At 49.1% G+C, this 25,562-nt stretch overlaps 6 protein-coding genes across 6 annotated transcripts; 4 read left to right on the top strand and 2 right to left on the bottom strand.

The window, feature by feature from the left end:
• Positions 1–5,778: 5,778 nt before the first annotated feature.
• CTRU02_208510 (ring finger domain-containing protein) lies at positions 5,779–7,257 on the top strand (the record flags this gene model as incomplete). The annotated part of the gene is made up of 2 exons (XM_036728505.1): positions 5,779–6,312; positions 6,376–7,257. The coding sequence occupies 2 exons, from the start codon at positions 5,779–5,781 to the stop codon at positions 7,255–7,257; spliced, it is 1,416 nt and encodes a 471-aa protein (XP_036579789.1).
• A 2,248-nt stretch (positions 7,258–9,505) lies between these two features.
• Positions 9,506–10,725, top strand: CTRU02_208509 (extracellular cell wall glucanase crf1 allergen asp f9; the record flags this gene model as incomplete). The annotated part of the gene is made up of 2 exons (XM_036728504.1): positions 9,506–9,599; positions 9,689–10,725. 2 exons carry the CDS (start codon positions 9,506–9,508, stop codon positions 10,723–10,725), a joined length of 1,131 nt encoding a protein of 376 aa, XP_036579788.1.
• Positions 10,726–13,222: 2,497 nt separating this feature from the next.
• On the top strand, positions 13,223–13,375 carry CTRU02_208508 (uncharacterized protein; the record flags this gene model as incomplete). The annotated part of the gene is made up of 1 exon (XM_036728503.1): positions 13,223–13,375. The coding sequence occupies one exon, from the start codon at positions 13,223–13,225 to the stop codon at positions 13,373–13,375; it is 153 nt and encodes a 50-aa protein (XP_036579787.1).
• Positions 13,376–14,245: 870 nt separating this feature from the next.
• CTRU02_208507 (uncharacterized protein) lies at positions 14,246–15,171 on the bottom strand (the record flags this gene model as incomplete). Its single annotated transcript, XM_036728502.1, has 3 exons — positions 14,246–14,429; positions 14,484–14,777; positions 14,906–15,171. 3 exons carry the CDS (start codon positions 15,169–15,171, stop codon positions 14,246–14,248), a joined length of 744 nt encoding a protein of 247 aa, XP_036579786.1.
• Positions 15,172–16,699: 1,528 nt separating this feature from the next.
• Positions 16,700–17,539, bottom strand: CTRU02_208506 (uncharacterized protein; the record flags this gene model as incomplete). Its single annotated transcript, XM_036728501.1, has 1 exon — positions 16,700–17,539. The coding sequence occupies one exon, from the start codon at positions 17,537–17,539 to the stop codon at positions 16,700–16,702; it is 840 nt and encodes a 279-aa protein (XP_036579785.1).
• Positions 17,540–19,525: 1,986 nt separating this feature from the next.
• Positions 19,526–21,170, top strand: CTRU02_208505 (galactokinase; the record flags this gene model as incomplete). The annotated part of the gene is made up of 2 exons (XM_036728500.1): positions 19,526–20,160; positions 20,225–21,170. 2 exons carry the CDS (start codon positions 19,526–19,528, stop codon positions 21,168–21,170), a joined length of 1,581 nt encoding a protein of 526 aa, XP_036579784.1.
• Between the last annotated feature and the right edge of the window lie 4,392 nt (positions 21,171–25,562).

Raw genomic sequence — 25,562 nt, 5'->3', positions numbered from 1 at the left:
GAAGAACGAGCAAACTATAGCAACGTTATCAGCTATGGAAAAGCTATCTATCAAGAAGAAAAAGACCAATACAACCAGGTTCGGCGAAGTCTTCTAGAAATTCACAGTTGGATCATGAACACTGTAGCAGCCACTTATATCAGCCAAGTCAGCAAGGAGCAAACAGTCAGGGATATCATAAAAGCTCTTGAAAAACAGCTAGCGCCAGACAACTTTGGGAGACAACAAATGGTATTGGAAAGATATAACAAGCATATGCTATCAATCAAAAGAGCAAAACTTGGAGGATGGCTCATAATCTATCGAGAAATCATGGATGAAGCCCAAACAATCGGAATCCCTGCTCTCAGCGATCCAGTTACTCAAGTCTCTGAGTTCTTGAAAGCAGTCAAGCAAATTGCACCAGATTACTACACATCTGCCTCTTACGACTTCACAAAGCGATACAAGGATGACCCAACCTACAGTTCGATCAGCAAGACTGCTGGAATTGAGCAAGCTAACGATTTCCGCAGTTGGGTGAGAACTTTCCACCCAGACTGGCTGAATGCTGCTCCATTAAAAGACACGAGTTTCGCTACTTGGCAAGGAGAAAACGAACAAGGAATAAAACAGGGGGCAAAACGAGAGCAAAAGTGTGCAGCTTGCCCAAACGAAAGTCACCGATTTGTTGATTGCAAACATGCCAACCCTAAGAAGCGAGGCCCAAACTATCATGAAGATAATCCAGAAAATAAGAAAGCACTGGAAAGATTGAATGAGTATCTCCAGAAGAAACCACACTTAAAGAGAATAGTTGAAAAACTACGAAAAGGGGCAAGCGATCAGCAGTCTCAAAAGTCCCCAGATCGAGCAACATCTTCCTCAAACTGGAGAAACACTACACAATCATCATCCCACTATACTCAAGAAGTGTCTGATGGAGAAGGATCACTCTCATCTTTCGTCACTATCGTCAATCAAGGAGAAGCAAGTCTCTATTCAGGATTCCCACTGTCAGACAGTGTGATAGTAGACTCAGGAACAGGATTCCACATCTGCAACGACTCCTCAAGACTTCATGATCTCGACTACACAGTCACAAAAGACTTCACCACTGGAGGAGGAGATGTACATGCAATTGCGAAAGGCACAATGATCATCAAACCAAACCAAGGCGGCAAATCCAACAACAAGGAGATCAAAGTCAGAAATGTATGGCTTGTGCCTGGATACCCAACATCGCTCCTTGGGACAGAACCGCTGAAGCAAAAAGGGATCATCTTTACAACAGGAATACCGGGTCTTATCGACTCAAAAGGCAGACTTCTATTCAAAACACCAAACCGATATGGTCAATACATTATTGAAGCTGGCCCAGCTCTGCTGAACAATACCTCGTTCAGCAATACCGAGAAGACTGTGAGATTCAGCCCAACCGTAGAAAGGAAACCAACCAAAGGTTTTCAGTCAACAAGACAACCACTCCCAACATCATCAGCAGAAGCCAAGTTGTGGCATGAGAGACTTGGTCATCCAGGCGCTGAGGGACTGGAACAGCTACTTAAAACAGCTCTTGGGATACAGATAAAAGGAATCACAAAAGTGGAATGTGATGCCTGTGCTGTTGGGAAGGCAACTCGCCAAATTTCCCGCAGAAACCCAGACCATTGGCCAACTGCTGTAGGAGATTATCTATCTCTCGACTTCTTTACACTTAGCAAAGCATACAATGGGGAGAAGGTAATCCTGCTGGTCAGCGATGGCTGGTCAGGGTTCTTCTGGATAAGAACTCTTCGTACTCGAAAGGAGGGACTACAAGCTATGACAGAATTAGCAGCATACCTCGAGAGACAGTGCTTTATCAAAATCTCTATTCTACGCCTAGATTGGGAGGTTGCTTTACGCAATGCGTTTGAACTATGGGCAGCTGTGAATGGATATATGATTGAAAGATCAGCTGAGTACACTGGTGCTCAAAACCCAGCAGAAAGAGCTGGAGGTGCTGTGTTTATGATCATGAGAGCACTTCGATTTCAATCTCGCTTTCCTGAATTGATGGCACCAGAGCTGGCAAAAGCAGCAGTTTATCTGTCAAACAGATTGCCTCGAAGACGCCACAAGTGGCAGACACCATTGGGGTTGGTCAACACTTGGCTGAACTCTCATCAACAGTCTACCCACAAGAGGGCTGAAAAGCCACAACTAGCACACTTGAGGCGATATGGCTGCAGAGCTTACCCCTTGACACAAAACTACAAGAGAGGAATAGAAAAGTCAAACAAAACTGCGCCAAGAGCTCATATTGGCTATCTATGTGGTTATGACAGCACAAATATCTACAGAATCTGGATCCCAGCAATAGGAAAAGTCATGAGAACTAGAGACGTTACTTTCGACGAAAACACGCTGTATGATCCAAGGATTGAGGATACCAGCAAGTTAAGCCAAATGGAACTTGAATTCCAGTTCACAGAAATGGATATCCCATTCACAAATCCAATTGAACAAGACCTAGACACAGCTGGCTGGGATGGAGAAGATTTCAGCGATAATATTACCGGGCCACTACCCGCCTCGAATCCAGCCGCTCAAGAAACAACACCGGCAACACCGATGCAGGAGAAAGAATCAGGGGATTTTCAATTACCTACACCCACTTCTCTATCACCAACAGTACAGCTGTCAGATTCTCAAACAACTGAGGGGGTGAGGGAGACTCCAGAAACTCCAGAAGTATCGCCAACTCCAGAACAATCGGATCAAAGTGAGACCATAGAGGAAACCTCAACAGACCGACTCGAACTACAACAGACACCAGTCATAGAATTGGAACCAGAAGAAATCATACCACAAGATTCCTCCACAGTAATCCCAAACATAGCGAGAAGGGGAAGACCTCGTGGCAGCAGAAATCACAACATCTACAATCGATCAGCCCCTCTTGGTCAAACAAATCAACAGCCACCAGAAGCAACAAGATCATCACAAAGACTGAGAAGAGCAAGAGAATCCCACTTCACACTGCAATCTACGGATACAGTAAAAGGAAGAGATCAATGGGATGCATCAGCAGATGATTTAGGCAATCCACACCAAAAGACACTTCCACCAGTTCCAAAGAATTACAGTGAAGCGATCAAACACCAATACAGTCACAAATGGATTGCTGCAATGAATATTGAGAACAGATCACTATGGCAAATGGGCACGTTTGAAATGATTGATCTTGGCAATATTGATCAAGACACTCAGCGAATTATCCCATTGAAGTGGGTATTCACATATAAGGGCAGCAAAGGATATCTCAAGAAGTTCAAAGCGAGGATCTGTGTTCGAGGAGATCTCCAACCGACAAATGAACTAGAGACCTATGCCTCAACGCTTGCTGGTATATCGCTGCGAAGTCTCATGGCAATTGTGGCGAGATTTGACTTAGAGACTCTTCAATTGGACGCAGTCAACGCATTTACACATGCCACAATTGATGAGGAAGTCTATGTTTGGTTTCCTCCAGGATTCAGACAAGAGGGATACTGTCTTGCCCTGCGAAAAGCACTATATGGATTGAGACGAAGCCCACTGCTATGGCAAAAGAATCTGGAGAGATCATTCAAGAAGCTTGGCCTTATCCCACTCCAAGAAGATGACTGTATCTACACCAATCAATACTTCATAGTATTCCACTTTGTGGACGATATTGGGGTTATATACCATAAAAAGCATGAAACCAAAGTAAAAGAAGCAGTTCAACAACTCAAAAAGGAGTATGAAATGAAAGATATGGGAGAATTGAGTATCTTCCTAGGAGTCAGAATAATAAGAGAACGAAAAACCCGTCAACTATGGATGAGTCTCGACAACTATATATCTAAGGTCACTGAAGAATTCAAGATCAGAACCTCAACCAAGCGACGCCAAACACCTATGGCAATAGATAACCTGGTCCCAAGTCCTGGTCAGGCTACGCCAGAGGAAATCAACTACTATCAACGGAAGGTTGGATCAATCAACTATGCTGGAGTGATTGGCAGACCAGATATAGCTCGAACAAGCTCGAGACTAGCAGAATTCCTATCAAATCCATCTTCTGAACACCAGAAAGCAGCATATGAATGCTTACAATATCTTGAGGACAACAAATACCTCGCTATCGAGTTCAACTGCAAAGGGAAAGGAGTCCTCTACTGCGCCTCAGACGCTTCATTCGCTGATGACTCTGTCACTCGAAAAAGCACTCAAGGATATGTGATGATGCTATTCGGAGGTCCAATTCATTGGAAAGCAGTCAAACAACGAAGAGTAGTCACTTCAAGCACAGAAGCTGAGCTTGCTGCTTTGACAGCAGCCACAAGAGAATATATGGCAACCATTCGACTCATGGAACAATTGAATCTCCAATTAGATGATAAATACATCATGCAATGCGACAATAAGCAAACTCTTCGACTATTGATTGCTGAAAGACCCCAAGCGACTAGCAAATTACGCCATATCAATATCAACAACTTATGGCTTCGCCAGGAATTACAGAAGGGATCAATTGACTTTCAATGGGTTCCAACCAACGAAATGGTGGCAGACGGTATGACTAAAGCAATGCCAGCCCAAAAACACAACCACTTTATCGCCCAATTGGGTATGGCGAATATTGAACATTTGATCGAGAAGAACGCAGTATGAATCTGGAATTTGGTAGTAAGTATACGGAGTTCTGAATAGTATCATTTCTGTATTTGAATGAGAATACAGAGAATCAACCTACAACAGGTTGCCTCTCTGAGGGGGTGTGTCACACGGACCACTGCATATATCGGGGCATGCATTCAACCCATGCACCCGGCTATTGTTTCCCATATAAAACTAACGGGGATGTCATTTTGTGCATGAAAACCTTCAAATCGGTAATTACCGAATAGACGGTTATATAATCAACCCAATAACCCCTAGACAGTCTCTAATGAATGGAAGCATCTTTTTTTACCCCATAAGTGGTGGGCAAATTGACTGCGTGACACTTTGCCTGTCTGCTTGTTGTCTAGCTAGGCTGGCTCTGCGCGTACGACGGCGCTGTTTGGCTGGAAGGTTCCAGCGGCCGGTGGATGTGGGGTTTGGAGGGATTGCGGCGGTTGAGTTACCCCGCTGATTCGTTATGTGGATTACCCGGGTACATTGATTATACGCTTATATAGATAGGCGTATACAACCAGTTTCTATCAGGATCAGAGCTGTAGATGAAGGTTAACATCGGATTGGGATTTTTTTCTTATTACTTTTTTTCCTTCCTTTTTTTTTTTTTTTTTTTGTCTTTTAGATATTCAGAATTTCTAGAGGTACTATGAGTGGCTGTCTTGCGGAGAGAGTAGATGAGGGAGTATGAGTTTGTATGTATCAGGACCCTTCAATGCTTTGTGCAAGCCACACCAACCCAGCCATAAATCGAATGACAAGCCACATAAACCCCACCTGCCGCCTCGGCTCGCTTACCTAGAATCCGATGAGCATGGGCAGTTGATGTCACATTGGCTCAAGCTCGCCCAGCAATCAGCAAACAGGCTGGCCAGGCCCAACCAACACCTGTACGCAAACGCAACCGCAAACGCAAAAGCACTTGCGGCCGAAATTTCGATAAGCAATATACTTATTGACTGTATAACATGCGCTAGCATATACGACTTCTCAACATTTGCATTAACCCAACGACGCCCGCGACCTGGTCCCCAGGCTCGCACACGACACCTCCACACCCCCCGAACTCCGACACACCGACCGAGGAACGACAACCTCCTCAACGCAACCATGACAGACGTAACTCCTCTGCAACAAGATGGCCTGCGCCGTTGCTTCATCTGCCTCATGGACGAGAATGAGACGGGGTCTTCCGAGTCTGCCTGGGTGGACCCGTGTCCTTGCACCCTCGAAGGCCACCAGGACTGCATGATCGAGTGGGTGACGGAGTTGGAGCGCGAGGGCAAGGAGATCCGCTGTCCAGTCTGCAAGGCACCCATCAATGTTGACGAACCATGGGATCCAGCTCTCGCGCTGAACAACCAGATCTACAAGGCCTTCAGCAAGATTTCGCCGGGTTTGATTCTCGGAGGCCTCGGCGCAGGCACATGGGTTGGTTTGGCCATGTATGGCAACATTGCCGTGCGCGTGTTTGCCGGCCCAGAGGCGACATACCGCTTCTTCTTCAACGATAGAAACCCCCGAGGTATTCCGACGGTCAACTGGATTCACGTCGCTATGCTCCCCGCTATTGCGCCGGCATTGGTCATCGGCCAGTCGTTCCCTGTGTTGGGTAACGTTTTCTTTATGCCAGCCGCTGCATTGGTACGACAACCCTTATCTGTTACAATTTAATATCGCAAAAGGTACTAACTAGCTTGACCACAGTACGGCGTTTTCCACATGGCCCGAGACGAGAACTTCTTCTCCTGGCCTCCTTCCCCCCAGCTTGCAGCAGCAGCCTTTCCCTATGTACGAGCCGCCTATAACAGCATCTACCACGAGTTTGTCTGCGCCTACGAGCGGAAGTGGGAGCGCAGAATAGCCGGCCTTCCTGAACCCGCACCCCCGGTGAACAACCGACGCGAGCGCAACCAGCAGCGCCGTGCGCGGGAGCAAGATGCTGCCAACGATCCCAACAGGAATGTGGGCATCGTCGGAGGTCTACTTGACGCGGCGATAGATATGCTAGATATTCCCGATGTCGAAGTTGATGTGGAGGTAGAAGAAGGGGACGTCAATGACGAAGACGGGATTGCTCATCTCGAAATTTTGGTGGAGGAGATTGAAGAGGCGGCGGCTGAGGACGAGCGAGCGAATGCGATAGAAGCCGTGGCAGCTCCCGCAAATGAGCAGGATGGAGAGCAGGGTGGTGACCAGCAACAACAGCAAGGCCACAATCACCCCGTACCAGCTCAGCAGCCTGCGCAGGCGGCACCGGCACCCCGTCAACGCGGGCTCCAGGCGAGCTTGCGTGATGTCACGAACGCACTTGCAAGCACGCTGCTGCTCCCTGTCATTTCTGCTGGTGTTGGTGAACTCATTCGCCTCGCTCTGCCCAAGCACCTTACCACCCCTGCGGGCGGCTTCGGTCGCTTCAAAGTCCGGACTGGCCTCCTCCAAGACCAGTGGGGCCGTAACCTAGTGGGTGGCTGTATGTACGTTGTCCTCCGCGACGCGTTCCGGCTGTATACGAAATATCGTATGGCGCAAAACAAGCCGCTGAGGAAGGTTAGGAACGTCGACCGGCGGAGGAACAATTCCTCTTGAACAAACAGAAGTACAGTACACAATAGCATTGTCACGGCGTTGGTGGACAGGACATGGCGGGAGGGGATACCTTATTTGTATGTTTAGATGTTGAGCGTTCAGAAGTCGTCCTGATGTGAATTAATTCTGGGGTCTCTTTTTCACCGACTCTTGTCCCGTCTTATGTCTGCTCGTCTATTCGTACAGCTATAGCTCGCCTAGTGAGGACATCAAAATGACGGAAGAGAAACAGTAAACTAACTCATTGTGAAAACATGAGCTATTAGTAAAGTAAACTGCTTACACTGTCTTCCACAGGCAGGGTTGGATGCCTCTATAAGCAGCGTGTAGGGCTACCAAAGCGATATACTGAGGCCAGTATCCACCTGGAACAAGACACCTTCCGAAAGTGATAAACGGGGCTCGGGAATGCAAAGGGCCATTTGGTTTCAATGGTGCAGGACTTACATATTGCCGCAAAGCAAAATAGAAATGGCTAGATTACAAAGATTAAAACACAAACACTAAAGTAATTGCTTACTGGCCGTCGTAACCGGAACCCGCCGGACGACATCTTCTCAATGGGTGGAGGAGGCATTGGTCAGTGGAGGTTATTTTCATACTGTTTGTCTGGCGTACCCTGGCCAAGTCTGGTCTGTGCTAAACTTAGATTAACTGCTCGGGGATAGAATAGTAAGAAGCAGAGAAGAAAGAAGAAATAACTTGGTTCTTGTGAGGAGTTTGCAATTCTGGAGTCACTCCCGACGGCAGTGCAGATTATAGGAATGGAGGGTGGAACGAACATGACCAAGATTGTTGCAAACAACCCACATTTTGGTAATTTACACTTGTCTGTTGGATATTGTTTATCTTGTTTTTACGCAAGGAACCGATCTGAAGATCGCCACTCCTTCGTGGGCACCGGAAATCAGCTTCCTGATCATGTTCAAAATGACACCTTGGAGACGGTTGATCATCGTCATCGGCTGGTCCAGCCTCCAGGGGACGACAGTCTTGGAAAGTTGGCCCCCTCCCCCCCTCCAGATCGCCGAGGCCCTAACTTAGGCTGCCTTGCCGGCGGGATGGGCGCTCGGGACCCGATCCATAGTAGCTCTGCAGATGTCAACGGCCTTGGCAAACCCGATTATACAACAACCACTTAACCTGTTGACATGATAGCAACTTTTGAATTCCGCTTCTTTTTTTCTGGTGAAGAGGGATCGTAGCCTCGGTTGACTGGCATTTTGGAGTTGGGAAAATTACAACTTGAGATGACAGACAGCATCTGACTCGATGGTGCTGAATGGCCCTAGCTGGCTTAAAGTTTCATCTGAACCGCACAGCCTGAGTAAGCGGCAGTCATTTCTCTTTCCTGCGCTTTTTTTTTTTTTTTTTCTTCCATTGAGCACGGGTTTTGTTTGGCAAAGACTGGGATCATGTCCTTGTTATGAAAGATTGACAACTGGGTCGGGTCTCATACGCAGCAGCAGCATCAACACTCAACCCCTTAAGCCTGCGTATGGAGAGGATTTCTGGGGGATGGAGGGTCCAAGCCACTTGGTCTTCAGCCACTGAGGTTTGAGACTTTCCAACGGAGGTGGCCAACCCGTCTCACCATCTGGCTCCATCGGACGGCAACACCGTCCCTGATGGTCCCCATTGGTTTGCAGGTTTTTTTACCCAACGACAACGCTTTTTATAGAGACTGGGGTGGGTTAGGAAATGGACGGCCTCCCGGCACATCGGATGGTGGGCGCTGCCGTTGTTGCAGCATGTACAGCCACCCCGGCCTACGCGTCCCTGCAATAATTCCCTTTTCCACTATTTCTCCAACTGTTCTCCATACTTCGCAGAGGTGTATCCACCCACTGTAACTCCACCACTTCGGGAGGCACGAATGACAGGTCTCTCCCGTTGGCGTGGTGTGTCGTCCTCAAACATACGTCAGCCTCCCCAAGTGGCCCGGTTGGCGTGTGCGTGAGGTAGCTTACGAGGTTCCTCCTAGTAATGAATCGATGCCGGGTATCCATGTTGTGAGAGGAGAGCAGACGACAGCTGCCCTTCTTTAATGGAGACGTCGACCCGCCTCAAAATAAGGGGGCGGGTTTTTGTTTTGATCTACTATGGCAATACTGCTTTCAAACTGACAGTCTCTCGTTCTTCTTGTCTCTATTCAAACTTTCGTTCAGATTTACTTCTGTTTTTTTCATTCTTCGACTGTGTATTTTGTAGGCTTCTTCCTTGCCGTTAAAGCTACAACCTACACAAGATGGCCATGTCTTTCGTTCGTCAAGCGTCACTCGTTGCGCTGCTTGCAACTTCAACTTTCGCTCAGACTTTCACTGATTGCGATCCTACTAAGAGTATGTGATCAAAAATTGCCCGAGAGAAGACATGTGCTTCATTTGGGTTACCTGAGAGGAGAGCATCAGACTAACATACCATCATATAGAAACATGCCCGGCCAACGCTGGTATGTCATCGAGCACGTACTCGGTCGACTTCACCAAGGGTGCCGATGAGAAGGCCTGGAAGACCGTAGCCGGCAACGTCTCGTACACCTCCGCCGGCGCCGAGTTCACCCTCAACAAGAAGGGTGATGCGCCCACCATCGAGACTGCGTGGTACTTCTTCTTCGGCCGCGCCGAGGTCCACATGAAGGCCGCCCCCGGCACCGGCATCGTCAGTTCCGTCGTGCTTGAGTCTGACGATCTCGACGAGGTCGACTGGGAGTGGCTCGGCGGCAAAAACGCCGAGGTGCAGACCAACTACTTTGGCAAGGGCAACACCACCAGTTACGACCGCGGCGCTTTCCACACCGTCTCCGACGCTCAGGGCACCTCGCACAACTACACCATCGACTGGTCCAAGGAGGCCGTCGTCTGGTACATTGACGGCACTCTCGTCCGCACCCTCAACTACGCCGACGCCCTCGGCGGCCAGAACTTCCCCCAGACTCCCATGCGCCTGAGACTCGGCATCTGGGCCGGTGGTGACCCGGACAACAGCCCCGGAACCATCACCTGGGCCGGCGGCGAGACCGACTACTCCAAGGCCCCCTACACCATGACTGTCGAGAAGGTTTCCATCACCAACGCCAACCCTGCCGGATCGTACACCTACGGCGACATGACTGGCAGCTGGCAGAGCATCAAGCTCGGCGACGCCACGACCGATGACTCCACCAACTCGGGCCAGAACGACACCTCCTCAGGTACCCCATCCTCCTCCTCCAGGACCGCGGCCGCGTCAGCGACAGCTTCCTCTGGCTTCCCCTCTGCGTCGTCCGGCCCACTGAAGAATGCTACTACGACAGGAGGAACCACGATCCGCCCTACCGTTGCGCCCACGGCCACCCAGTCCGGCTCCGCCGCGAGCGCCAGCGCCTCTACCGGCGCCAACGCTGCCTCCGGCAAGCTCATGAGCGGCTCCACCATCGGCAGCGCCGTTGTTGGCGGTGTTCTTGTTGCGCTTGCTGGCCTGTTTTAAGGGAGAGGATTGGAAAAGAAAAGGGGGGAATGGTTTGGATTGTATAAGATTCTACATGGTTCTAGGTAGCTATGCCTTTTTTGTATAATTAAGGACTGATGACGTCCTGTTTGGTCACATATATACCCAGGCCGTCGGTATGCGTCCAAGAGGCGTGTTCGTAGGCTCAATTGCAGTAGTAGTGTTAAAATTACCCAGCCTGTTCGAGATGTGAGATTGAGAATGGCGTGTATGTATGGGTTCTGTGAAGGTGTTCCATTGGTTGAAAATGTGTTGTTGAGTCCTTTTTCATTTACTTCATGCGATAATCCATCTCACCACACAGGATTTTGAGCAGTTCGTGTATATTCATGACATGGGAGCACTGCATCTCCTCTTATAGAAATGCATATTTATGCTCGTTCATCTATGTATGTTGGATTATGAGTTTGGTTGTTGAGGCGGGTATTTTTTTTCCTGTGCTTGCGTTGGTTTCTCTACCCGTCTTACACCAAGTCAGACAACAGCAACTCGTTCAGTGGTTTGCAAAGTACTTTTGGTAAAAAGCTGGTACTGTGAATACTTTGAACCATTTCACATGAACTGGTTTAAGGGCTCTCTTCTTTTAGTCTCCCAGAGCAAATTCGAGACACATCAAGGCATTCTAACATTCTAATGTTGATAAAACTGGTAGAGAATGAAGCCTGTTTTAATATAAAACTGACGATCAGACCAAAATTCAGATGTTATGAAGATTACCTACCCGGACGGGTCCAGAGCCCTGTCAAAACCTGGGATATCACTTGAGCGGATCAACGCAAGAAGTCGAGGCCACTAGAGAACTTTAAAGAAGGCCTGGACGAATTGGAGAAGATTTGCATTAAAAGAGGTACGAGTACCTCAACTGCGAAAGTTATTACCCTCTTTATCCTAATTTTTCAATCATCTAAGATTTCCACGTCTCATATGGAAGGGCCTGTAGAGGAAAGAATGGTTTCTACTTAAAAGTACTATTGGTTCAAATTATTTAATATTCAGATTCTGTACCTAGGTATAAGCCTTGTGGCATATCAAAGACAACGTGTGGCGAACCTGACGGATGGTCGATCAGGGGATTTCTCATTTTCCTGTTCTCCTTTTTGAAGATTGATTGAACATATGGAACCTCCAAAGCAACCGTATCCTCCATCTGCCTTTCTTTCAAACCGAAGGATAGAAACCCCGATAGCGGGACTTCTTGCCGTGTAAAAGATCATCTGGCTTTACATTATACACATCTGATAACCATAATCTGCCTATCTGCCCGCAGGCGTCTTGGGTGCGTATGTTCAATCTCGTCTCAGCTTCGTGAAAATAACTGCCAGCCTTCTTATGCGCGTGATCAATCCATCAAGGCATGGCGTAAAGTTAAGCACATGTCACCTGACGTATGACTCCAGTGTTTGTACGTAGATTCAACGCCATTTCCATTCTATTGATTGAGGTGAGATCTGTTGCTCTTAAAGTTCGTACTGATTAGAATCCCTAAAACGACTATGGCATAATGTGATCAGACCTCCTAAATCTACTAGGGAAAGGCAAGCGTTGGTGGCTAGATCAGCTTAGCATGGCGCAGTAGATCAGATTGAGACGTCAGCAACCCAGCCCTTGGAGATAACAACCAATAACGAGCGCATCGGACCTTGCGCGACCGCTTAGGCTCTCAGCCCAGCACAAGATGTAATTGGGTCCCGCCGGGGACTAACAAGGCGTGGCTATTGACGGCATGTGGAACTGGCTTATTCCTGCCTGCTGCGTGGTTGGCGCTGTTGATTACTCCAAAGCTGGCGTCTAGATCTGCGCTGGCCGTGTCCAATTATGCACATGCATGATGCAAGGCGCCGGGAATGGCGAGTTCCTTTTTTCCGACGGCACCTTCACTAAGTAAGTTGCTGGCCAACGAGAAAATCGATACAGAAGCGTGGAGGCACCTGGACAGAGCCACCGTGGGATGGCCAGCTGTTCAAGCCCCCGCCCGCTGTCGCAGCTTTCGACTGGGCAGCTCCAGAGTTTTATGTGATCCGATCTCGATCCTCGTTCGTGCCGCTTTTTCCTTGGACTATGGACTGCCGTCATGTACGGGATTTCACTCTGGAGACGCGTTAAGCTGCTGAAACCGAGTTCCTGGAGAACAAGTCCTATTTTCACCAATGACGAGCAAATGTCGCAGCTGTAAGCTTCATCGTCGACAAGGAAGGGCCCTGATGTTGGACACCCAGCAACGCGGGTCACCGGCTCACGAAGAACAACCGCCCATTTCAACACGTTCCCCCCAAAGGTGTCTTTGGAAGCTGCTGGGCCGATCCAATCTTCAGCGTCTCATTGGCGGATAGGCCGAGTCCTTCCAAAAGTGGAAGCTAGTTGGGCGACCCACCCCGGTCTGAAAGTCCGGTCCGGTTAGCCATCTTGTCGGTGGGGAAGTGGGGTGCTCGGTGGCCGAAACGTCGTCCAGTGGTGGGAAAGCTGTAGAAGTTGGGACATGTCCGAGGGCATCTTGCCTTGTGACGATCTGAGTTCAATGGTCCTAGCTCCTTCTGGCTGCACGTCATTCGCCACTCCCTCCTTTTGCCAACGAGCCATCTGGCTGGTGGGAAAGTCCCAGTGGAGGAGCAGGCGCAGGGGGGGTCACTAGCGATAACAGTGAAGCAAGGCAAGAGCTAGGCAGGGAAAGGGGGCTTCTTTCCTTTGTGTCTGACGGCGCGAAAGCTAACATTCCCAGCTCCTCAGTGGGTGGCTGACTAGCGCTTTCTCGAAGAGCATGTGCCAGGCTTGTTTGGCAGGAAGTCATTTTCCCAGAGGAAAGAGCGAACGAACAGACAGCAGGCTCCTCTCGGCTGACCCAATTCTTTCCCATTAGCCGTGCTGTTCCTCCAAAAGCTTGCGAATCATTAGATAATCAGTGCCATTACTTAAACCACCAGAATCACGGCGGCATTTCCATTTCCCTTTCATCTACACCTCACTCAAACAAACAAGAAAAGATTCCAGTTACAGATTCCCACCAAGCAACTCTCAAGTCTCACTCAAAGACCCCCACCCCAACACAACCCATCAACATGTCTGGCTGCGGATGCGCTTCCACTGGTACCTGCCACTGCGGCAAGGACTGCACCTGCGCCGGCTGCCCCGTAAGTTTATTTCCCCGCGGATTGCATCATTGCCGCCCTGGATGAGTTGCTAACCTAGTCTTCCCCAGCACAAATAAACGGTATCGGAAATATCTGATCGTCGCGGTTCATTGTTAGTGCGTCGTATAGGACTAAGGCTACGGATTGTTTCATGGAAACCTGATGCGGCTTTCTCTCTCCTTACGGCAGAGGCTTCCTCTACTTCTTGGGCCCCTTCTATTAGCTGTTATTGAGACTGAAATGGGAATTTGATATCGATACATTGCCGCTTATTGCCCATGGCATTTTAAGTCTGTGACTTTTGTGAGCGGAGACGTAGAAATTTCAGTTATCAGCCATCACGTCGCATCAATTCGATGTGTACGACGTTAAGTCTACCAGGCCATACTCGCAAGAGCTACGGTGACGTCCTTGTACGGTGCAACCCGTCCATCTTGGTCGTCCCAGGTCCATTCATCCATCAGTGATTCCTTAAGTCCATTCTGACCTCCGTCCCTTTTCCCCTTCTCGTATACCGACAAGCCCAGAGCGCCGATGATCCTCAAAGTGTAGAACGACCTGGTTGGGCGTTAGCTGTCTACTTCTCCTTGCACTCTCTTCACGGATACCTACGCAGCTACTATCGCCCAGCCATACTCCCATTTTGCAATCTTACACCAACCCCTGTTCTGGCTCCAAGCCTCGTCGCACGTTCGTGTGAGGTACCACGGCCTCTCCATCAGGTGTTGAGGGTCAGTCAAGTCGGATCCGTTCTGCGCCACGGCGCTGAATGCCCAGAGGGCAGCGAGGAGGACGTCGTACGCGATGTTGGTCCAGCGAGACTCGTATTGAAGCGCTGCCATCGTGATACGGGCGAAGAGCACCGGAAACGAGAGGACGGCGATGGCCGTGTTCGAGGTCGTAAGTCTAAAGCGGGGAGAGCGCCGCCCCACGAAGTCAGCCAAGATACCTTGGTAGTGTGGCTATGGTGGGACAAGGACCGCCGCAGTATGAAGCATGGCACAAGGAAAAGAAACGAAACGTCGACAACACACCTTTGGCTCCATATCAGAGGGATCTGAGGCACTTCCTCAAAGTTGGCGTAGAAGTAAATCCTTAACCTCGGATTCGAAGACCATCCCTCTTCCCCGCCGTTCCTCCATAGCCGTGAGCGGAAGCGGTCGGGGTACGCCACGCCGAAAAGTACGAGGGCTGTGATGACGACTACGGATTCGAGGCAGAGGAGAAGCGCGAGGGCGGTTGTCTTGCCAAAAACCCGGGTTCGGGCTCGGGGTCCGTATTGTCGTCTCTGCGATGCCATCTTTGTCTCACCGGTCGGAGAGGGGAGAAGGGGGATCGATCGTGGCGGCCGTTGACGCCGTGGCGCCCGATTTATCGGCCATCTTTGGCTGTAGGGGACTCATATTGGACGCAGGCTTTCAGATGAAAAAGAATGCCTCAAACTTGCTCTTTGCAAGGGGCGGGATGTGTTGTGGTTTTCTACTGCTCGGGGGAACCATCTTTTTTTTAAGGGTCGGACTGCTTGGGTTGGGTGCCGTGAGGGGGTGAAACTTGCTCATTTCTGCGCAGCCCATCATGTGGCCCAACCATGCGTTTGCTTCGAGACTTGCCTAAAATCGCAGCCAAGTGCCGCACCTATTGGCGCAAATGTTTGTCTATTCGACGCCCTGCCGTATCTTAATTATGTCGTACAGGAACCCCCCGTGCTTGCGGCCTGGTTGCTACGGTCCTGTCCGTGGAGAGTTTTGCCAAAAGAGTGTGGACTTGCTAGCCTCACTTATACACACCTCCGATATTTACAGGTACCCAGTGGAAAGTCTTGTTAACGGAATGAATATGACCACTTCTATCGTGTGTGCCAGGCCTGTTGTTTGATACACACGGTGAATCTACTAGAGGATACGACGCAGGGATCCGCGGTGTCTGTAAGGTCGAGAGCGATATTCAGTATCACCGGTACAATCATTATTCAAGAGTGAGAGCTCAACGCAATTTTCATAGCTACTCCAATGACAACTGGCCCTGGCCTCGAAGTACTGGCTGGCTGATGCAGACGCTGCGCTCGCAGGTTGAACCAATAGATCTATAGAATATTTCTATGGGTTAACTATGTACGTGAGAGTAAATCTTTACTGAGTTCGTATTACTGGTTCGGGGAAATAGCTCGCGTTAAACGTCGGGTTCTAAATTGGGGGTACAAGAATCATTCCTCCTTTAACAACAGACGGCAAGCAAGGTGTTAACCCGTGAATTGAGATCATAAATATCAAAAGTCTACTGTACGGACGGTTCTCATTGAGCGGCATACACTCACAATTTTTGTCCTTGGATCCAATTCTAGAAATGTTGACCCGACAGCGACGTTGTTACGGGAAATCTTTCATAGACGTTGTCAAGTTATGGCACAACTTGAGAGCTCCCAACAACAAAGGCTTGTTGGAATGGCTGACAACATCATTTCACTTTGGCTAACAAATAATGAAGTAACGTGCGACTTGTAGGACAGGGAAATGCTTCTAGGGCCAAACCATGTGTAAACCTGGATATTGCATTTGCACAAATACCAGGGGCTTCTAGGGCTCGAGGCTGTTATGGTCTGTAGGCCTAAGATACATGGACCCTCTCTGTTGGCATTGGCCGAACATGCCATTAATCCTCAACTGTGGTCGTCTAGTAATTAATGTTTGGTATCTGTGAACAATGTAAGAGGCCGCGATCTCTCTATTAGTAGGAGGCAGTGGTATAAACTCACCAAGATCACCACACAACCAGCTCCAAAGAACGTATAGCTTCAGACCGAGTAAATCCAGTGCTGTATGTGTTCACCATCAGTGATACCAGCACGCCGAGACGGCTCCAAACTCCTCTTTCTGCCTTCTCAGAAGCTCATCCCTCTTTCTTATTGTCGCCACAATATCATCATCATCAAGAAACCCAAGCGTGATGCCCATCCAAGACGCAATAACTGGCCTCAAGCTCATCTCCGAGGCGTCGGAATGTATCAACTGCGGCACGTTCTTGTACGCGAACGAAAGCACCTCGGCGGTGAACCGCGAAACGTCGAACTGGTTGAAGCTGTGATCTTGGACACCGTTCCCCTTTGCCAAGTGGGCGCGTGTGCGGTAGTAAGCCATGGTGGCCCACACATAGCTTCTCTTCGCAGCGCCGGCGGATTCTTTGGTCATCCAGTCGAGGTAGCGTGTCAGATGCGGGACGACGGAGACGGGCACGCTGATTACTCTCACCAGGCCTACGAGCTGGGAGTGCGTGCGCACACGGATGACGGGGATGCGGTCGCAAACGTAAGTCTTGGGATATGACCCTAGGCTGCGGAGCCGGTAGAGTATGCCGCTACCGTTGTTGGCGATGTTGGCCTTGTTGCTGGAGGAAGCGGCTGGGATGGTGTGGTTGGAGGTGTGCCAGTAGAGATCCCAGTGGAACTCCTCGGTCAGATGGCCGTCGGAAACGCCGAGTTCGTAGGTACTATAGTCAATTTCCTGACCAGATGGGAGGTCGGTGGAGTAGGTGTGTTGTTTGCGGCCGATGTAGATGCGCAATGGAACGGATATCATAAGGTAGAGGCATCCCACTTGGAGGTTTTCCATGGGTATGTGTGGGTGGGTTGAGGGAGAATAGGGACCCGGCGGGATTCTCATCTCTGGCTTCATTTTGTGTCAAAGGTTGGATAGAGGCTGATTTGAAAGGTAGATCAAAAGGAATAAGGCCCGAGAGAAAGATCTGGCTAGAAGGATGCAGTTTCAGCTGTGATGTATGGGATGGTCTCTTCTTTGAGTGGCTTTGAATTATCTGTGAAAATGGAAAGAAGTAAAAGAAATAAAAGATTTGGAAAATAATCGAGAGTGATTTTGCAAATCTGAAGGAAGTAGTAGACTGAAAGCGTTCACGATGAAGAGATCAACCCTATGCTTAGGACTCACGACTCGCAGGTTCAAGGGTGGTAAAAGGGTCTATTTTTCTCCAAAGACGAACTCCAAAATCAAGAGTGTTAATGAAAGAAACTAAAGCACACATTGTCATGACGATCAAGTATTGCAGGTTCATCATGTCTGCAGCAACTTGAGCAATATGGGAACTGGTCGGGAATGAGTGACGTTAGTAAATATTTGCTGTCTAAGCCATGATAAGTATTGCATGTAAAGTAGGACCTGTATCATTAAGAGGCCAAAGTGAAAATTTTGAAAGATATTTTGGAGAATGTGGCTCTCATTTGTTCCAATTGAGTAAGACAGATTAATGTCTGAATAGCTTCATTCTTTCCACCAGACTAGTCAGGTTCGGGGACCAAGTGGCAGCAACTGTGGCAGCCCCGCTATCGAACAGGACGGGGACAGCAAGGTGGGAAGCTCTCGCCCCCGACATCCCCGCGGCAGCTTGGAAAGACCCTGGAACCCAGGGCGCCAGGCGTTATGGCATGCAGTCACCCCACTGGTGCGCCTTGGCGGCTCCCCGAAGGTATCCTGTCGGTGTTCCAGAACATGTGATTTATTTGCTAGAGCATGGCAATTGGCTGGATTCTTATGCTCAGTCTGCCAACAAAATTTCTCTGCCAGGTTCATGGTGGTTTGAAGAACTCCCCAGGGAACACATTTGGCTACACTACTTCAACTACACAAAGGGTAATGGCGCTCATTACCGGGGATGATTGAGTTCTCCGCCGGGTTTTCCGAAGTGGTCCGCAGTGAAACGGGGCCACTACTCTCCTGATGGACAAGCTTGGAATCAGTGCACTTCTGTTAATCTTCTTAGTTATTTATTCTTGTTTCCTTCTCGGCTTTTGGCTCGGCAGTGGTCTGTTCGGGCAACCAAGCTGTGTGATTGACTAGAAAAGCTCCTGAGGAATATGAGGAAATTTGTGTGGTTGGAGCTGTTCCAAAGGCGACGGTGGAATTCTCAGCCGAAGGTGGGGTGGGGTGCAGCAGCTACGGAAGGAAGGCGCTTGTAGAAGTACCTGCTGGTGTCTCCTTCGCCTGATTTTGTTGCGCAACATTTTGTTTCCTCCAAAAAAAAGACAAGATAGATGGATGCTGCGTTAACATGAAAAACACAGCATAAAAATATCTCGTCCAAAAAGTCAATTGTGACTTGTCCCAACCCGAGGCTCATTCTGCAATCACTAGTATCCCCTCTCCAAATGAGACGTCTCCCACAAGCTCGTCGCCCCTTTTTCAGACGAAGAGGATCGCTGAAAGGGGGGAACGAGGGGCAATTGCGGGGTAAAATTGGTCGAGTATCCATGGACCACAACCCACCAAAGCCCAAAAGCCCAGCAGCTTAGCTAGCTGTTCAGATCCGTAACAAGGGCACGCGCCAGAAAAACACCAAAGCTCCATCGCGGGGATAATACGCCGGCTGGTTTAGCCTACTACGCACATACATATATACCAGGAGTTGTTCCAACACATAGTGTAGTAGTACTGTAGTAATAGGTCTCTGGGTCTGTCGTCCCACCCCACCAGAAAAAAAAAAGGACCGACCTCAAACGTCATAAGTAAACCACACCTCACGTACTCACGACATCCTTTGCGCCCTCTTTTCTCTCTTCCCCCCCTCTCTGCCACTCTCTTCCTATTCCGAACCTGCCAAACAAAAGAACTAAACATTCTCTCTTGTTGAGAGAGTAAACATCGTCCACCATGGCCGGCCCTGTTCCCACCACTTCCTCCCTCGCCGACATCTACACCGAAGATGCGCTTCCCATTCAGACCAAGCGCTGGTCCTCGCTGCTCGACCAGTTCAAGACCCAGTTCGGCCATTCAGCAACCTTTGTCGCCCGCTCGCCCGGCCGCGTCAACATCATTGGCGAGCACATCGACTACTCCCTCTACTCCGTTCTGCCCATGGCTATAACCGCTGACGCCATCCTCGCCTTCTCCGTTTCCGACACTCCTGCTGACTCCGATACCTTCAAGCTTGAGGTCGCAAACCTCCAAGGCGACAAGTTCCCCGCACGCACTTTCGATGTCGCCATTGACGGAGACGTGCCCATCGACGCCAAGGTCCACGAGTGGTCCAACTACTTCAAGAGCGGTCTCCGTGGTGCTCTCGAGCTGTTGCGCCGCAAGCATGGCTCCGGATTCAGGCCCCAGGGCATGAAGGTTCTCATGGACGGCTCCGTCCCCATCGGAGGAGGTCTCAGCTCCAGTGCCGCCTTTACGAGCGCCTCGGCTTTGGCTGTGATGCTTGCCAACGGCGAGAAGAGCATCGACAAGACGGAACTGACCGAGCTTGCCATTGTCAGTGAGCGCGCCGTCGGTGTTAACTCTGGAGGGTAAGGCAATCGTTTATTCGCTCTCTTTCCACTCTTATGGATAGTATGATCTGACATTCACCAGCATGGACCAGTCCGCCTCTGTCTTCTCCCAGCGCGGATCCGCTCTCTTCGTCTCCTTCACTCCCTCCCTGACCGCCCGCTCCGTCTTCTTCCCCACCACCAACCCTGAGCTCAGCTTCGTCATTGCTCAGTCCTTCGTCACATCCAACAAGCAGGTTACTGGCCCCATCCACTACAACCTCCGCGTCGTTGAGTGCAGTATGGCCGGTGCATTCCTCAACGCCGCTCTCAACCCCGCCGGTACCAAGCTGCCCAAGGACGCCTCGCCTCTTGGCATCTCCATTCACGGCTTCCACGATGCCTACTTCGCCACACACGAGCAGCCCCAGGCTGACAACGCATCTCACGAGGAAGCTGCCGAGGCCCAGCTCCGCGTCCTCATCGACGTTACCAAGAAGACGCTCACCAGCGAGGAGGGTTATACCCGCGAGGAGATCGCCAAGGTGCTGGGTATCTCCGTTCAGGAGCTCGAGGAGATCTTCATGTCGAAGCTCTCTGTTCGCGCCGAGCGCTTCAAGCTGCGCCAGCGCGCTCTGCACGTCTTTGAGGAGGCTCTGCGCGTGCTGCAGTTCATGAAGGTGCTTGAGAAGGAGGCCCCCACCGACACTGCCGACACCACAGCATACAACAAGCGTCTCGGCGACCTGCTCAACCAGACGCAGGTCTCGTGCCGCGACCAGTACGAGTGCAGTGCGCCGGAGATTGACGAGCTTTGCCGTATTGCGGTCGAGAACGGATCTTACGGAAGCAGACTTACCGGTGCCGGCTGGGGTGGTTGCACCGTTCACATGGTCCCCGCAGACAAGGTTGCCGCCGTCAAGGAGGCGTGGGAGCGCGAATACTACTCCAAGCGCGAGCTGACGGAGGAGCAGAAGGAGGGTGCTGTTGTTGTGAGCAAGCCCGGCAGCGGAGCCACGACGTACGTCCTCAAGGATGGTGCCTTGTAAGCGTATTGCTTGGGGGGATTTCAGGTCATTTATAAGGCGGAAGCATTCGGGTATTTTTTTGCTGCATATATATATATGTCTTGCCATCTCGGCCGGAGGGAAAATTTTTGAAGCGAAAGCGTTTGAGGATCAATTGAACGTCTGTTGTCATTGTTGAGCAGCATCTTACTTACTCATGTGAACACGTCTTATTTCGATAGAGCGCCATCGATAAGTGACTCAAGTGTCATTTTCTTTCACATGTCTTTGCCTGTCGTATGCAGGACGAATCATAGAAACCAGGCCGTAAACTTTACATTTTCTCTTGCCTTTGCATTTCGCAGGCAAAGCTCGCCGGTTTCCAAGACGCTGAAATTGCAACATGACAATTCCTAGCACAACATCAACATATCTTGTCAATCACGATACACCACGTGAGCTAACTTGGATTGCAAATTTTCTAAACAGACGAAAGGCCTGAGGTGGTCGACCGTCGAAGTGGTGGATGATGTGTATTTCAGACATGTTGCTTCCAGGACAAAGAGCGCTCGCTCATCAAGCACTCGCAGGCAAGGACAACTATACCACGGGCCAGAACACGAAAGCCGGAGGAACATGATCTTATATGTCACTCAGTAGCGAAATACCGCGTTTCTCGGCATTGATAAAGCTGGAATCTTTGCTACGGCCACGATGACGGAACGAGTGTCGGATCTCTCCCTCTCAGTGACCCTTCACTCTCCCAAGTCGTCACGTACTTTACGAGCCGTGATGCGGCCCCAACTGCCGTCGACAATGGCAAAATGCTCTCCGCCGGCATAAGGCGCGCTTCCTTCTGGCCTTTGTGATCATTTGCTACCAACACAGACGAATCAAAGACATGACTCCGCAAGAGACGTACACGGGTAATGCCCAGCTGCCAACCGGTCCTCTAAAGCTTCATCCACATCCATCACCACTAGCGGCGCCTGGATGTTGACCATGCGTGTAATCCATACTCAATAAGGAGAACGTTCTGGATACATATTCATTGAAACCGGTGGCCAGTATCATACTAAAATAGCTACAGTCAAGGTATCTACGCTTCTCAAGAGCCAGTCTCATTCTTTACGGTCACAGGCCCTAGTCAAGTGAACAAGAGCTGTGTGCATCACTGGCCAAAGGGAAGCGAGGACATTGGCTTAAAACCACGGGCATAGACTTGATAGGATGTATTCCTGAGTACTCGGAGCCACAATTGTCTTTTGTAGCATTGCCAGATGCACAGTATTTGATCGTTATATGAGGAAATGATTCATTTAAGGACTTCAAACATTTAGCAAAGCCATTTAGAGGGGGTTGGCTATGAACCAGCAGAATAACTTGACATCCGGTAGAGGTGGAAAGAAAGGAGATGGATGTGAAGATCAAACACATCCATCAACACCACCGCATAACACCCGCGAAGCCCTAGTTCGTAGATTCAACGTGGTAGCAGGGGGCCAAGGTCACAACCGAGTATCAACGTTGTGATGAAAAACGTCTCCGGGACGGTGGATGCATGTGCGACATTCAACATGGAGACCCCTCGCTGGAGGGCGATCTTTCGCTAGACTTTGACAAGCCATTAAATAATGTTGAGAACCCGGCCGGAGAGGGGGGTCAGAATTAGGATTCAACGATACAGAAGACGCGACTCACTTGCCCTTCTGACTTGAACAGGCTGTACAAGCCACCCCATCGTTCGCGACAGCGTGAGTAAGACGGGACTGGATCTGTCGTTCATCGCCCCGGTCGATTCGGCTCGTCCGATCAACCACCCCGGCAAATCATATCCTGCTCCCTGCAATCTTCTTTCTAGTTTGAACTCACAATTCCCTGTCCATGGTGCCTGCAGGGCTACCTGTGATCGAGAGTGTAGTTCTTCAGTGCCGGAGTTTCCGACGGACCAGTTCAACGACCGCTAACTTTTCCAACAGATCCGACTTATGGTGATACACATGAGTCCTTGTATGATCAGCTCACTGACATTGCCACGGTATTCAAGTCAAATGGAACTCAAAAATGAATGCAACAGGCTGACGTTTAAGAGTATTGGAGGGTTTCCGCGGTCTTGGCTAGTCTCAGTTGTGGGCACGATGGCTTACACCAGCCAAAGACAGCCACGCTCTTATGTTTTGGCGGAGTTCCCTTGGTAAACTTTTAGACTTCAACCCGTGAAATAAGACAGAACAAACAACGTGGGAAACAGAGGAGACGTAGACCATAAGAAAAATACGGCGAATCATGAGAAGAAAGTGCATCGGAAGCAGGATCCGACGTGGGCCAGTTTGACGAAGAACCGGATCTCGCCAAGGATCACCTGGCTCGGGCCCTGTCAGCATCAAGAGCATCCTGACAACGTTAACCAGCGCCTCTTGACGATTGAATAAGGTTTTTCGAAGCCTGTCCCGTCAATACGAAATGGCCGCCATCGTGTTTAATGGCTGCTGCCCCTCGGGTCCGTAGCTGAAAGGCCCACGGCTTCTACGGATGTTGACCGAGGCCAACGAAGAGCTGGGCGAGTAAGACTTGCCTCGAATGTTTCATTCTCGCACCGTCCCGGTGGCTGTGCCTAGCTGGAGTATGCTTCGAAACGGTGTTGAGTATGATCCGAGGCATCTGAAGTTGAAAGGACACAGAGCCCATTCCATAAAATTGACATGTTGTAAGGGATTGTCAGTACCGAGTGAACATGAGTGGATTATGTGGTTTGGAATTGCGAGTAAGCCTCCCGTAACCCTTGCAGCAGCCTCAAATGTCACTAACGGGTCGACCCCTAGATGTTTACAATTGGAATCGCACATGTCATGGGCAAGGCCACTATGAGCTGACAGGTGAGACCGTTGCGGCTGACGTGGGAAAAAAAAAGAACAAAATTAGCCCGGCTGTTCGCATCGGAGAGCAAGTGGCAGAGCTTGCCATTGGGGGCTGAATGATGATGATCATCATCAACCTGAATTCGCTCCTTGCTTCATCAATGTGCGTCATGAAGCGGCTAGACCCGAAAGCTGGAACTTCTGTTTCTGGTAACGTCCCACACCCACTTCTGGGCACCCCCCACATTTGGGCACCCCATTTACACCAAAAACGCCGTTTTTCGAAATTCTATATTAAACTAACTACTATACTTACTAAGAAAAGAAAATATATATAAACTATGTTAAGTATAATTATAGCCATCTAATTTTTATAAAGGTTTAAATATAATAATAGTTATAATATAGAAGTTTAAAACTAAAAGCTTTAAAATGTTAGTAGATACTAGTAACTTACTAGTATTCCTTAACATTAGAAAAATATATTTTCGCTCATATATACTTATTTAAAAAATCTAGGAAATTAATATTTATACTTATTAAAAGTATATAATTATATCTAAAAGAGATTTAAAAGTATTACTTTAGTAAATATAGTATAATTAAGGGTTAAAATTCTATAATAGAAACTTTTCTTAAGGGAAATTTTAAAATATTATTCTAAGCTTAAAGAATTTTTTACTAAGTATAAGAATATATAAATCTACTATATCTTACTTAAAAATTCTAATCATATTAGTTAAATATCTCTACCTATTTTATATATTGAGATATAGGCTAGGTAAATTAGTATTATAAATGTTAAACCTTGAATTTATAATACTTATTATCAATAATACTAGTATATAGCTACTTAAGTATTATAATTAAGTCTTAATCTATTTAATATATATTTATTCTCTTTAATAAGTAAAGTATTTAGTTTAATATAGAATTTCGAAAAACGGCGTTTTTGGTGTAAATGGGGTGCCCAAATGTGGGGGGTGCCCAGAAGTGGGTGTGGGACGTTAGGATGTTAGTGACTGCCATTACAATTGGAGCAGCCGGGCCCCGGAAAACTAGCAATGTCGTGACACAGCGAGAGAGTTTAATGGCACATCGGGGCTTTGTCATTCACATGTGTCGTGGGATCAGGGTCGGTACCGTGCTATCGGAAGCCCCACTCGGCCGGCCAATGGTGGACCCACGTAGTATCGACCTAGTCCCGGGCGGGTCCAACTGTGACAAGGAAAGAATGTGTAATTGCTCATTGTAAGACATCAAGACTGGTTGTATAGATGGCGGACGCGATGGGATGGGACGCGATATCAACGCGTGGGAGAAGAAAGATTGAGTAATGGGTTGCGTCATGGCCTTGCTGGAATGGACTCTTTGCAGTTTCATTTGCTCCTTTTATCACCCGACCGGATGGACATAATGAACAAATTTGGAACTAGGAAAACCGAAAGCGGGCAGGCTGTTGCTGATGATGACGATGTGCTGGGTGACCTTGCAATGCCAATCAATTATAACATCCTGGGCACGTTAGAGCCGATAGCACTATTCTGGAAGCATTCCTAAGTGGATGGCGGTTGAA

This window comes from Colletotrichum truncatum (assembly GCF_014235925.2).
Source record: "Colletotrichum truncatum strain CMES1059 chromosome Unknown Contig_0005, whole genome shotgun sequence".
NCBI classification, from domain to species: domain Eukaryota; kingdom Fungi; phylum Ascomycota; class Sordariomycetes; order Glomerellales; family Glomerellaceae; genus Colletotrichum; species Colletotrichum truncatum.
This window is presented reverse-complemented; position numbering and strand designations above follow the sequence as displayed.